Here is a 15,320-nt window from a genome sequence, read left to right on the forward strand (position 1 = left end):
TCTAATGGGGGTTTACATGGGAGTGTATGGAGAGCAGATCATTTGGGGTCAGAATGTGGTAAGCCTGGAGGGCTAACATGCCAAGTTCAGATTTCATGCTGGGCAAAGTGGGGAGCTGTGAGTGAGCTTTGAAGAGGAATTGGTAAAAGGATCAAATTTGCATTTTAGACAAATTATTCTGGCAGTGGAATATAAGATAGATTAACAGTTTGGGAGCTGGGAGGCCCTGGAATAGAAATTAAGAAATTATTATAATCCCACAGTGGTTGTGAGAATGGAAAATAAGGGATCTGAAAAACATAGAGTAGTATACTTAATAGGAGAGTCAAATTGGGCTCTGAAATCAAGATGACTTGGAGAATAGTGGTGCTATTAAACAAGATTGGAAACATGCAATGAAAAGTAGGTCTGGAGATACAAGGAAACAGTTATTGGATATGTTAAAGTTCATGTGCTAACCCATCCAGCGGATAGCTGGAACAGGGAATGTGGAGCTCAGGAGAGAAATTGAGGCCAGCGCTATAAATTTAGGAGTCTGCACAAGATTCTTTGCTGAAGACATGAATTTGGATGAAAACTATCAGAAAGCTGAGATTTATTTTTATGGGGCAGGAGGAGGAAATAGACAGAGATTGAGAACTGAGGACATTTTGTATCTTCAACAACCAGAGAGTAGAGTGATTCAGGAGATGGCGGTCAATAATGCCAAATGCCATAGACTGGGGAAGAGAAGATGAGCTTACTACATACGCTGTTGGCTCTTGTGATTAGAAGTTACTGATAACTTCTAAATAGTCAGTTTCAAAGAATAACCTGTGAACTACCAGTTCCAAAATGGTGGAGGCTAGTTGCAATAAGTTTAAGAGAGAAATCAGGGAAAACAGTCAGGAGGAAATTTATCTGCATTTCCATTACTCATATTTTGTAATTTTTATTGTTTTTCTGGCCCCTGTGACCATTTAATCAAAAAAGATTGTTGTTTTAAAACTATTTATGAAGTGTTATATAAATGTGACTGTGTTTTTTAAAGTAGCTTAAATTTTCATCACATACCTCATAGTTCAGTGCTAAAGTCTTTTGTTCAGTGAAGTTTTATGACTATACCAGCAGGCTGGGCTTAGGTTATTTTATTTTGTGTTTTCTAATGAATAAAAAAAGTTTTTTGTATGACGAAGTGATCTGGTTCTAATCTATCTAATTAAGATACTGGCATAATTAAGATACTATGATTGGATAGTATAAATTTAAATGAGTTTGTCTATCTCAGCAAATGTTTTAAAGTCCAGTGTAATGTACAAAGTGCCGCCATGCTTTCTGTTCCCAATTAGATACAGTCTTCAGGTCGAGCGCTACAAATTGCCAGAGCCCTGATGGAAGATGCTGGCAGATACACGTGTGTGGCCACCAATGTCGTGGGAGAAGCACAGCAGCACCTTCAGCTACACGTGCATGGTAATGTTATTTCCATGTCCTAACAAAAGAATTTCTATAGCTTTTTTTTTTTAACATGATGACTCATTTTTACTGAATTACAGTATAAAAGAAACAAGTGTTTATTTTAGTCTATACAAAAAAACTAGTTTTTTTACATTATTGTAATTATAATTGCTCATATTAAGGCATTCGGTTTGTCAAGGTATCAATTAAAAAAATTTAATGTTTATTCATTTTGAGTGGGGGAGGGGCAGAGAGAGAGGGAGACACAGAATCCGAAGCAGGCTCCAGGCTCTGAGCTGTCAGCACAGACCCTGACGTGGGGCTCGAACTCATGAATTGTGAGATCATGACCTGAGCCAAAGTCAGATGCTTAACCAACTGAGCCCCTGTCAAGTTACCAGTTAAGATATTCAGGTTGTCAAACAAGATATGCTAGAGCTCATAAATAAATAAGTATACTACCCTGTGTTTTTAATTATTTGAACTTTATTAACTAATAACATTGCACAGATAACTTTTGTTGTAAAGGCAGAGATGTAGAATTGTGCCTTAGCATTTTCTGTGATTTTCTTTCCTACCTATAGAAGGGATTTCCCCCCCCCCCCACAGGTTTATTCTTTTTTTTTTTTTTTTACAAATAGTTTATTGACAAATTATTAGTTTCCACATAACACCCAGTGCTCATCCCCACAAGTGCCCTCCTCCATGCCCATCTGCCCTCCCACCCACATCCATCAGTCCTCAGTTTTTGTCAGCATTCAAGGGTCTCTCATGGTTTGCCTCTCTCCCCTTCCCCCACCATTTCCCCCATAAGGGATTTTTTAAGTAGAAGCTATCATTGACTCAGGATCTGCTCTCATGTTTTTTAATAAAAAGTCTGGGTGGTCATGGAATACCCTCTGAATATTATAGCTTCACAATAAACTTGAAAGAATATTTGACCTTGAATGTGAGACTTCAGATCTCTGGAGTCTCATCAGAAAAGGTCAAGAATTGCAGGCTTGGACTTTCCTAATTCAGCCAAATATATTTGCAGAGAGCTATCCCAGATCTCCATGTATTTTCTCTAATCTATGTGAGTGTTTGGTTAAACCCTTTATTCATTCATTTCATTTATTCTTTATCTGTTCATTCATTCATATATTCAATCTGCATTTACTGAGCAATTTAACCTAAAAGGATGCCACAGCATCTAGCTTGATTCCAGTTACATTATTAGTAGGCAGTAAATACATATTTAAGAAATGAAAAAGTAAATAGTAAGTGAATGAAAAAATTAAAATTGGACACTGAATTCTTCTAATCTACTTCTTTACATATTTTATTTAAAAAGCATTTTTAATGTTTATTTTTGAGAGAGAGAGAAACAGAGCACAAGTAGGGGAGGGGCAGAGAGAGAGGAAGACACAGAATCTGAAGCAGGCTCCAGGCTCTGAGCTAACAGAGGTTAGCAGAGTTTGAACTCACAACCCATGAGATCATGACCTGAGCCAAAGTCAGAGCCCCCAACCAACAGAGCCACCCAGGCACCCCTACATATTATATTTAAATCAATCAGTTAAAAGATTCAGATTATCAATTCACTAAATGTTTCTAATAAAACCATTTATTTTTCCCCATTCCCCAAATATGAACATCTAACTTATGATGTTAAGTTATGATGTTAAGGATACACACAGACCGTGTTCCTTTAGAAGGCCTTTAGTTTTTCGTTTAGTAATTAAAGTCCAATTCTGACTATAACTCTCTTGGAATGGGTTTGCCATGCTTGAGAGTTTGCGAACAGGCTGACCCTGCTCTCCCTTAAGTTGCCTCATGTTTATCTTGTTCCCCACAAGGCCTTCTGTCTTCCTAGTGCTCTACGGCAGCTGTATCTAGCACATGCTGACACTTCCACCTCTATCTAAGAGTGTGGTGTGGGCGGGTTTGCTCTCCTTTCCCCATTTACCCACCCTCAGATTCCTCCTCTCCTCTTCCTACAGGCTGTTTGTCTTCTCCCTTTCAGCAATTTCTGTCTTTGTCTCCATTGTTGCCTAAAAGGAAACAGTTAGGTGGGCTGGCATGATATGTTGCAATCGGCTCAGGCCCTGGAGTCAGGCCAATTGTAGTTTATATTCTATGCTAACCATGATCTATGTAACCTTCAGCAAACCTTCTAATTTATCTGAGTATCTGACTTGCAGAGTGCTTTTGAGGTTTTGAGGTATTAGATGTAAAATACCTCCCACTTTTACTCTCTCAGGCATCATCAAAAAGAAAGATGTTTTTGTTTTCTAGACTAGGTTAAAATACTTAAATGAAGAATAGAATGTATGTCTCAAGAGCTGGGAAGAACAAAACTTCAGGATTTTGGGCTCCCGAACTTCAATGTTTGTAAAAATCATATGTATTGCATGTTAAAAATACAGCTTCCTGGGCCCAGTTCAGATATCCCAAAACAACATCTCTGATGCAAGTGGTCTGTATGCCATTACCCAGAGAAACATTGGCCCAGACTCTAAACACTTGCTTAGAGACTTACTAATGTAGTCAAGAATGATTGAAAACCAGAGTTCATGAAAGAAATCAAGGATCCCATCAAATACAAAGCAACAACAGAAAGAAAAAAATGTCGATTGTAATTAGGGTACACACGAGCATGGAAAATGGTCAGGGAGGGGGCAGCAAGCTGGAAGACATCTGAGTTATTGTGAAAAGAAAAAGAACAGAAGGTTAGTCATTGTAAGTACTTATTGAAAGCTACCAAATTGGATGGACCATATAAAATAGTCTTCTTGATACAAATCACAAATAGAGGTAAGATACCATTCATCAATCTGAAAAGGAGAATAAATGATGAAATGGACTGCTAATCTAGTACTGATTATAATCAACCTGGCAGGAAGCAGTTGATTACTCTCCAGGAATCAAGACAGAAAGCTGACATATCATCTTGGCACTCTTGACAGTCATGTCCTGTTGGGTGCAAAGGGCCCCAAACTTGTTCTGTCCTCTTCAATCTTGTATTTCTAACTTCAGTGAGGGTGGGAGATGTTAACAAAAAGCATAGGAATTTCTAAAGGATTAGGTGACCATAGATTTGAAAAAGATCTCAGAAGTTAAAATACCAAGTTAATCTGATGTGATAAACTACATACAAATAGGGTGGGTGAAAAGTGGCTTAGAGACACTACACTTTGAAATACTGAAGAGATCAATGGCTTTCTGTGATTACTGTAGATATGCTCATTCAATTTCATAATAAAGTTAATAATTTTAGAAGTTAGTATTAGAAACAGTATGAACAAGAAAGGAATTAGCCCTATTATACTCTGGCTCTCTGAATGCTTCTGAAGTGTTGTATCTAATCCTGGTGCTATATATTAAGAGAAAAATCTATAGAGAAGCAACTATCATTTAGTATTTTAATTAATTTATTTAACCAATCTTATAGTTGCTTTCTAAGTGAGGATTTGTTTTAGCCCTAATCTTTATTTATGGGGTAACACATCCACCAAATGAGCATTTACTATAATTGTCATCCAAAAGTATTCAATCCTAAGAGCCTCCGCTTTCCAGCTGTTTCATATTTTCCTTTCTTATAAAAAAGACTGTAGATTCTTTCATTCTTTTCGAGCATGAGAAGACATGTTTTCAAACAGTGAGGTAAGGGTGGATGGTCTCCTGGACTAGAAGATTACGTTATGATCATGATGAGGACAGGAACATTCTTGTTCTTGTTGTGACCCCCCCTAGGTTTCTTAAGGAGAGTTCTGTCTTTGATAGAAGGCAGAGACTCTCAGTAGGTGGTCCTTTTTGATCATCAAAGTTTCATAATTCTGAAAGTTCTCATTCTCTAGACCAAATATGAAATTTTATCTAAACCTCAGATATTTGCCAAGTGACACAGATGTTGCCACAAGCAGATGATTTCTTGGGGTCCTAATGGCTCAAGCATTCATTACATCTGTACTTAATTATGTCCTAGGAAATATTACCCAAGGTGAAGCACCCAGAAGTGGCATGTCGTGGCAAAAAGCATGGGGTTTTAATTTTAATTTGTGTCCCTCTGCTGCTGAGTAATATCATGAGGACAATAGGCTTAGATGTTAACTTTTTAGATCTGCTTTCTCATCTGTAAAATGGGAAGAATAATGAGACTATAATCAGGGAGGTTGTTGGGAAGAATAAATGAAAGACTCCATGTGGTTACAATTACAAGTTCAGGCTGGTGCCTGTTTTCTAGTTACTCTCTGTAAATGGTAGCTTACCAACTGTTTTGGCCAAACACATATTTGGCTTTTGGCCCTTCTCACAGCACCAACATTTTAACAAATATATCTGAAGTTCTACTCCCTTTACTCTTGGCCAGGAATCATCCTGGGTCTGTATTAGTTGTCTGGTGAACACATTAGTAGAGCACCCCTTAATTTAATTTTATTATTTTAAAGTATTTGCTTGGCTAACATCTGCTGACACCCACTTAAAAAAGGTTCCTCTGTCGTTTCTGTGTTTTGCTTAATAGCTCACTTGTGACCTAAAGGAGACTTGGGAATTTTGTGAGGAACTTTTTTTTTCTTTTTCTGGCTAACTTGAGTTTAGGACTCTAGTATTTTCTCAGTATGAATAAATTTATTACTCACTATGTCATGATTTTGGCGGTTAGGTGGGATTAACTCAGTTTTATATCAGTTATGTATTAAATTGAATTTAACCAGGATTTGAAAGAGTCAATTCATGCCTGTGAGTAATTAAAGTCATAAGTAAAGTCTAGCCCATGATATGTTCAGAAGAAGGTATTGTGGGTTTGGCATGATAATGTGCACATAGCTTTTGGAAGAAAGAGAATAGAGGAAAACACCAACAAGTTGAATGGAATTCAACCTCCTGTTAAGAGTATGCAGACATCTTACCTCCTGCTTGGAGTATACAGACATCTTACTGTTAACATAAGATAGTGTTATCTTATGGATGTTTCTATTTTTCTTCTAAATGTGTTAAATATTTATTTTTACGAGAGAGACCACGACAGACTGCAAGCAGGGGAGGGGCAGAGAGAGAGGGAGACACAGAATCCCAAGTAGGCTCCAGACTCTGTGCTCTCAGCACAGAGTCTGACATAGGGCATGAACCCACGGGCTGAGAGATCATGACCTGAGCCCAAGTTGGATGCTCCACCAACTGAGCCACCCAGGTGCCCCATGAATGTTTCCGTCTAAAACCGTGGTCACCTAAATTCAAAATGGCAAGATGATTCCTTAAATGCTAGAAGGGCATTATGTATATATCACATCTTCTTTATCCATTTATCCGTTGTTGGACACTTAGATTATTTCTATATCTTGGCTATTGTGAATAATGCTGTAGTGAACATGAAAGTGCAGGTATCTCTTTGAGATATTATTGCATTTCCTTCAATTTGTATACCCAGAAGTGGGACACATACACACATATATATAATGGAATATTACTTAGCCATAAAAAAGAATGATATCTTGCCATTTGCAACAACATGGATGGATCTAGAGAGTAAAATGCTAAGTGAAATAGTGAGAGAAAGACAAATACCATATGATTTCACTCATATGTGGAATTTAAGCTACAAAACAAATTAACAAAGAAAATAACTTACAGAGAACAAACTAATGGTTACCAGAGGATAGTGGGTAGGGGGATGGGTGAAATAGGTGAAGGGGATTAAGAGCATACATACCATGATGAGCACTGAGTAATGTATAGAATTATTGAATTACATATTATACACCTGAAACTAATATAACGCTGCACATTAAGTATACTAGAATTAAAAAATAAAAATAATTTAAAAACATAATATGACAATTCTGGAAATCATATTCTCTTCTTTCCATAGTTAGTGGTGTTGTCATCCTCACTGTTGTGGCTGGGTTATTTTGTTAGTTTATGTCTTCTGTTTTTTATTTTTTTATTTTATTTTTTTTAATGATTTTTATTTCTAGGAGAGAGAGAGAGAGACAGCGTGAGCAGGGGAGGGTCAGAGAGAGAGGGAGATACAGACTCTGAAATAGGCTCCAGGCTCTGAGCTGGCAGTCAGCACAGAGCCCGACGCGGGGCTCGAACCCGCGAACCGCGAGATCATGACCTAAGCGAAAGTCGGACGCTTAACCGACTAAGCCACCCAGGCGCCCCTGTCTTCTGTTTTTTATTTAGTGAGTAGGTAGAATACTGGTACCCCTCCTCCCCAATGTTCACATCCTACTCATAGAACCTGTGAATATGTTAGGTTACATGTGAAGAATTAAGCATACAGATGGAATTCAAGTTGCTAACCAGCTGAACTCAAAATAGGAAGATTACCCTGGGTTATCCAGGTGTAGCCAGTGTAATCAGAAGGACGTTACAAGTGGAGGAGGGAGGCGGGACTTCAGAGATGAAAGGGTCTTATGCGTCCGTCCCAAATCTTCATTGCTGCTTTTGAAGATGGAGGACCGGAGAAGGAAAACCAAGGAATGTAAGTGTCCAACTTGGAAAAGACAAGGAAATAGATTCTCCTCCGCAGCCTACAGAAGGAATGGAGCCCTTCTGAGACATTTGCTTTAACCCAGTGAGACTGTTGGACTTCTCACCCATAAAACTGTAAGATAATAAATTTGTATTGTTAAACTATCAAGTTTGAGGCAGTTTGTTGTGAAAGCAAAAGGAAACTAATATGGTAAGTTTACTCAGCAAATCCTGTGAAGTAGGTTTTTACAGACTTTAACATGTCCCTCGGGAAAAGGCTGTTTGCACTGAGCGAACTCTGAATCTGACTGAATAAAGACAAGCGCTTTGAGTGTGGATTTCCCGGGAAGGGCCAGCGAGGTCAAACAGTGCCAGTTTTCTAGGAATGGTGCTCTTAGGTAGCACCAAACCCATTCTGCTTCTTTCAGTATCTGCTACTGTTTTTCACCATGGTTGCTAAGCTAATTGTTTTCAAGGTTACAGCTGAGCTGTGGTGGGACTAGAGGGAGATAAAATGCCATGAAACTCACTGGTCTTAATGAGATTTAGCTATTTTTCTCAAATAACCACTTCTTGGATTGTTGCAAGTCTTTGGTTAACTTCCAGAGTTCTGAAAAGGTTGATTTTGACAAATTTTCCAGCGTTCTTGTTTCTTTTATGGAGGAGTGGATTTTCAGAGTTCTTTGCCATTCTTGCTGATGTCTAATCTTTTTCCTTTAAGTTCTCTAGGGGAGTGAAAAATAGCCAACCCACTCCATAGCTCTTGCATTTCTTATTCTTACCATAATGTTTTATTGCAGCAGCTACCTAGTCTGTCAAAGCCTTCAGTGATCACTTCAGTCCAGAAGGCTTTAAGTGAGTACTTAAATAACTGTTTTGAAGGAATGTGCCATGGACTATTTTTCCTTTTGTTGGAAAAGTCAGAAAGCCATATTTAAAGGTCTTTGTCCTTAAACACCATATCATTCTTCTGAATTTGGTGCAGAAAACAAACATTCTAGGCTTTTCAAACACATTGAATTAAATGGATACCGATATGAAGGAGTAGTGGGTTGTAGGCTTTACCTTTGGGAACAGCCTCCAGAAATACAGATCTACCCCACCCAGACATTTAGCCTTGAGGACAGATTTTATTTTAAATTTGTTGAAAACCAGCTTTTGTTGTTGTTCTTACTTGTTTGTTTTCTTTGGTGTTGTCATCTTTCATTTTTATTATTTCTCTATCCCTGACTCGGTTTATTTCATTGGATTCCCATTTGAATGTGCTTAGAACAATTATTTTTATTATTTTGTAGCTTTTTAATATATTAATTGGAGTTGTAGGATTTCCTGAGTATGATACTCTACAGCTAGGTGACCTCCTGTATGTTTTAATTGTAATCAGTCTCCTATTTTATTTTTTTTTATAATCACCTATTTTTTCTTGATTTCCTCTTTAATGAATTTACCCTCCTGTAAAGAGCTTTATATTTTTGTTTTTGATTTCTACTCCTTTTATTATTTTATTAAATTGTAGTTATAAATGACTTATTGAGATTTTGTGGCCTACTATGTAGTCAGTTTTGAAAATACTCTATTGGCCTTTGAAAAAATGTATGTGCCTTGTTAATTATAAATGCACATACACAATCCTGGATGGGTAATTTTATTTTTCAAATTCTTTTCAAATTCTTTAAACTTAATTTTCATTTCACTGTAGTCAATTCCTGAGAAAGTACATTAAAATGTACTCCTTTTAGCTTTTTCAAAATTATCCTGCCTTTTAACAGATTTTGCTTTGTTATTCAATGCATATAGCATTGCCATTAAAATGGACTCTTCATATTGTGACCTCTCAAGCAAAAGCAAGCAGGTAGCTTTGTTCTATGCCTCTTGGACTTTTCAAATTCCTACTTTATTGTATGCACACTAAATCATAGAGTAGCATTATCTGTGATATTTAAAATTAAAAACAGGGGCATCTGGGTGGCTCAGTCAGTTAAGCGTTGGACTTTTGATTTTGGCTCAGGTCTTGATCTCCGGGTTTGTGAGATGGAGTCCCGTGTCAGGCTCTGTGCTGACAGTGTGGAGTCAGCTTGGAATTCTCTCTCTCTCTCTCTCTCTCTCTCTCTCTCTCTCTCTCTCTCCCCCACCCCCACCCCTGCTTATGCAAATGTACTCTCTCAAAATAAATGTTTTAAAAAGGTTAAAATTAAAAATATAGTTTTCTATTTTACTTACAACTTAATTGTAACTTCTATATCAAAAGAAAATACTGCAATACATCAAAAAAACCCACGAAGATTCTAATTTTTCTGAGATTTAAGATTTTACTATACAAAAATAAAGTCATATTTTGAGAAATACTGATTTCCTTTCATCAGAAGAGTTTATGGGATAGCTTACTGCTTATTAAAGGCAATTCATCAGACGAATAAGATTAATTGAAATAAAAAAAATAGTCCTTTAACTTTACTGCCCTGCTAGTCTGTGATTCTGAGTATTTTACTATTTGGGCATAGAGGAATAGATGATCCTGCAAAGTTGTTGACATCTTTTTATTATTTTTTTTATCCTGTTCTCCAATTCTACTTAACAGTATACTTTATGTTTATTCCAAGTATATCAGTATAGGTATGTGACAGGAAGAAAAGAATGGTCATTTCCACTGAGCAAATAGTTTTTGTTTAAATATCCTGTCCATGTGAATTAATGATAGATGGGCATCTTACAGAACCACCCAGCCTAGAGGATGCCGGGAAGATGCTGAATGAGACAGTGGTGGTGAACAACCCCATTCAGCTGGAGTGCAAGGCAGCTGGTAATCCCTTGCCTGGTAGGTTTACTTGTGGAGTCTCTAATTTACAGATATTTTAAGATTTCTGGGAAAAGCTAAATCAGCTTATGAGCACAATACAGTAATTACTAATAAAGGGAAGATTGTAGAATACATTCCAAGGGTAAAGCATTAATAAGGATATCATGAGATGGATGATATTCCTTAATTTTCATTGCTTCTAACTCCATGAAATAATTTACCCATTTGAAATATGGAAATAACCCTCATATTGTCCTTACTGTGACCACAAACCTCACAATATTATTATTTTATACATTTATGTTGAAAAGCATTTTTTCTCTAGTTCAAATTGATTATCTTTATAATAAGCCATTTTGTGAGACTTTTATTTTGATTCTCATCACTAGTAAGTGATCAATATGAATCAATAATATGATTTTTAGGCTAATAGTATAGTCTGGTTTTGATGAAATGCAGAGAAAATTTTTATAGATGAGAGGAGTATAAACAACAAAAAGAAATAGAATTGGTTAAAAGTTTGCTATCAAAGCAATATTGATACACAAGAGATAAAAGGAATATTTGTTTTATAATTTCATTTTCAGGACTCTTATATTAGTTTGGCTATTCATGTTTTTCTTAGGGTTACCTCCTCCTCAAAACCTGTCCTAAAGAGATTCTTAAACTGTTTAAGTTTGAATGACAAGCAGAAGAATAAAGCAATTATTACTATTGTGGTTAAGTACCAATTAGTGGTAAACTTAAAAAAAAAAAAAAGAAATTAAACAGATGGGCTTCTCTCTCCTTCCCCTTACAGCTATTACATGGTACAAAGATAATCATCCACTCTCAGGGTCCACCAGTGTGACTTTCCTGAACAGAGGACAGATCATTGATATTGAAAGTGCCCAGATCACTGATGCTGGCGTATATAAATGTGTGGCCATCAACTCAGTTGGAGCGACAGACTTATTTTACAATCTGCAAGTCCATGGTTAGTATCACTTCTCCTAGATTCACCCTGGAGTAAAAATGTATTCAAAATGATTAAGTGCTTCTATAAAATCTTAGCATAAATACTTAACATAGTGTGTTTTGTCATCTTTATTTAAAGGTGCAGTGTTGTAAAACTGATGAATGTTTTTATTCTCTGATTTCTATTAAAATTCTCTAGTTTCACATGCTGTTGAGCTTAAGTTTGCTTCTATATATTCAATGTACTCCCAATCAGAATGGCACCAGCATTCTTCTCAGAGCTAAAACAATCCTGAAGTTTGTATGGAACCACAGAAGACTGTGAATAGCCAAAGTCACATTGAAAAAGAAAACCAAAGTTGGAGGCATCACAATCCCGAACTTTATAGCCTCTACTACAAAACTGTAATCATCAAGACAGTATGGTATTGGCACAGAAACAGGCACATAGACCAATGGAATAGAATAGAGAACCCAAATTGGACCCACAAATGTATGGCCAACTAATCTTTGATAAAGCAGGAAAGAGTATCCAATGGAAAAAAGACAGTCTCCTTAGCAAATGGTTCTGGGAGAACTGGACAGCAAAATACAGAAGAATGAGACTGGGCCACTTTCTTACACCGTACACACAAAAAATTTTAAATGGATGAAAGACCTAAATGTGAGACGGGAAACCATGAAAATCCTAGAGGAAAAAACAGGCGACAATCTCCACAACCTCGGTCGCAGCAACTTCTAACTTGACATGTCTCCAAAGGCAAGGGAAATAAAGGGAAAAATGAACTATTGAGACCTCATCAAGATAAAAAGCTTCCAGGGGCGCCTGGGTGGCTTAGTCGGTTAAGCGTCTGACTTTCGCTTGGGTCATGATCTCGCGGTTCGCGGGTTCGAGCCCTGCGTCGGGCTCTGTGCTGACGGCCAGCTCAGAGCCTGGAGCCTGTTTCAGTCTGTGACTCCCCCTCTCTCTGACCCTCCCCTGCTCACGCTGTCTCTCTCTCTCTCCTAGAAATAAATAAAAACATTTAAAAAAAATTAAAAAAAAAAGATAAAAAGCTTCTGCATAGCAAAGAAAACAATCAACAAAACTAAAGGGCAACCAACAGAATGGGAGAAGCTATTCGCAAATGACATATTGAATAAAGGGTTAGTATCAAAAATCTATAACGAACTTCCCAAACTCAACACCCTAAAACACCAGCGAAGAAATAGACATAAGGCATGAATATGGACTTCTTTTCCAAAGAAGACATCCGGATGGCTATTAGACCCATGAAAAGATGCTCAACATCGTTCATCATCAGGGAAATACAAATCAAAACCACACTGAGATACTGCCTCACACCACTCAGAGTGGCTAAAATGAACAACTCAGAAAACAATAGGTATTGACTAGGATGTGGAGAAAGGGGAACCCTCTTTCACTGTCGGTGGGAATGCAAACTGGTGTGGCCACTCTGGAGAACAGTGTGGAGATTCCTCAAAAAATTAACAATAGAACTATCCTATGACCCAGCAATAGCACTACTAGGAATTTATCCAAAGGTTACAAGAGTGCTGATTCATAGGGGCACATGTACCCCAATGTTTATAGCAACACTATCAACAATAGCCAAATTGTGGAAAGAGCCCAAATGTCCATGAACTAATGAATGGCTACAGAAGATGCAACATATGTAAACAATGGAATACTACTTGGCAATGAAAAAGAATGGCATCTTGCCGTTTCCAACAATGTGGATAGAACTGGAAGGTATTATGGCAAGTGAAATAAATCAGTCATATAAAGACATCTATGTTTTCACTCCTATGTGGAATTTGAAAAACTTAACAGAAGACCATAGGGGAAGGGAAGGAAAAATAAGTTATAAAGAAAGAGGGAGGCAAACCAGAAGAGACTCTTACATACAGAGAACAAACTGAGGTTGATGGGGGAGGGGGGTGGGGAAAATGGGAGACAGGCATTGAGAAGGACACTTGTTGCGATGAGCATTGGGTGTTGTATGTAAGGGATGAATCACGGGAATATACTCCTGAAGCCAAGACTATACTGTATACACTGTTAGCTAACTTGACAATAAACTATTAAAATTTAAAAAATTAGATGAACTGTTGAAATAGACATCAGCGATTTTATCTGCTTGTGACAATAGCCTTTTCTGTAAATGATGTCTGCCAAAATCATAGGTTTTGGTCAAAGAAAGATTTCAAGTTATTATTTCTAATAATGCTTTTAAGATAATGAGGTAGTCATGATACAATGGAGGAAGACACACACACACACACACACACCTGGAAATCCACAAATAAAAACACGCTGGTGTTAAAAACTGGATTTCCTAAGCAGGGTGGTTTTCCTCAACTGTAAATATTGATAATTGCCCTACTTGTCTCAAAGGATAGCTATGCTTAGAGTCTCAAATAAATGATATGAAAGAACTCACCAAAACAAAACAAAACCACCAAAAATCCACATGTGAAAATACAACTATACACCCATTATTTTGAGGTAAAATATTCTGTAATGTTAACATTTATTTATTTCTTTTCAGTGCCCCCATCGATTTCTGGCAGCAATAACATGGTGGCAGTGGTGGTTAATAACCTGGTGAGGTTAGAATGTGAAGCCAGAGGTATCCCTGCCCCAAGTCTGACCTGGTTGAAAGATGGGAGCCCTGTCTCTAGTTTCACTAATGGGATACAGGTACTCTTTGTCATTTCTTAAGGGCAATCTACCACCTGATTATTGAATACAGTACAAAACAGGTAAAGTTAGTAAGAAGACTTGGAAAATAAAATTAACAAATGTTATCTAAAAACATACACCTACATGTACACCCATAAATACCATAGCCACACTTGAGATTTCTAAACCATTCCTTAACGTTCACTACATATAAGAATTCTTTTATTTTATATGTAGGTACTATATATTGACCATTTGTTTTAGCCTCTTTATTTTTTTACATTTATTTTTTTATTTAGTGCACAGGTAGGGGAGGGGCAGAAGGAGAGATAGAGAATCCCAAGCACGCTCCACGTTGTCTGCTTGGAGCCCAGCACAGGACTCAAACTCATGAACGATGAGATCATGACCTGAGCCAAAATTAAGAGTCCGCTGCTTAACCAACTTAGTTACCCAGGCAATTCCATTTGTTTTATTTTTCTTCCTACCTCCCCATCTCAATTCCATGCCACCACCCCAAAAGCTACATTGCACAAAGAAATGTTGATCAATAAGGGTGTCTGGGTGGCTTAGTCAGTTAAGCATCTAACTCTTGGTTTCAGCTCAAGTCATGATCTCCTAGTTAATGGGTTCGAGCCCCATGTCAGGCCCTGTACTGAGAATGCAGAGCCTGCTTGACATTCTCTCCTTCCCTCTCTCTTTCTCTGCCCCTCCCCTCCTCTCTCTCTTTCTCTATCTCTCTCTCTCTCTCTCTCAAAAAAAAAAAAATTGTTGGGGCGCCTGGTGGCTTAGTCGGTCAGTTAAGCGTCCGACTTTCGCTTAGGTCATGATCTCGCGGTTCATGGGTTCGAGCCCCGCGTCGGGCTCTGTGCTGACTGCCAGCTCAGAGCCTGGAGCCTGTTTCAGTCTGTATCTCCCTCTCTCTCTGACCCTCCCCTGCTCACGCTGTCTCTCTCTCTCTCTCTCTCTCCTAGAAATAAATAA

The 15,320-nt window shown here is 37.7% G+C and overlaps 1 protein-coding gene across 1 annotated transcript in view; it reads left to right on the top strand.

Moving 5' to 3' along the window:
* HMCN1 (hemicentin 1) overlaps window positions 1-15,320 on the top strand; it is a gene marked incomplete at its 5' end in the record, with an annotated part of 345,453 nt that overhangs the window by 177,645 nt on the left and 152,488 nt on the right. Inside the window, 4 exons of the mRNA XM_039257197.1 lie at window positions 1,329-1,452; window positions 10,610-10,711; window positions 11,493-11,669; window positions 14,203-14,354. Of these exons, the coding sequence (XP_039113128.1) occupies window positions 1,329-1,452; window positions 10,610-10,711; window positions 11,493-11,669; window positions 14,203-14,354 (555 nt within the window). The remainder of the gene's footprint in view (window positions 1-1,328; window positions 1,453-10,609; window positions 10,712-11,492; window positions 11,670-14,202; window positions 14,355-15,320) is intronic.

This window comes from Hyaena hyaena, unplaced genomic scaffold, assembly GCF_003009895.1.
Source record: "Hyaena hyaena isolate Hyena2069 unplaced genomic scaffold, ASM300989v1 scaffold_606, whole genome shotgun sequence".
In the NCBI taxonomy this organism is placed as follows: domain Eukaryota; kingdom Metazoa; phylum Chordata; class Mammalia; order Carnivora; family Hyaenidae; genus Hyaena; species Hyaena hyaena.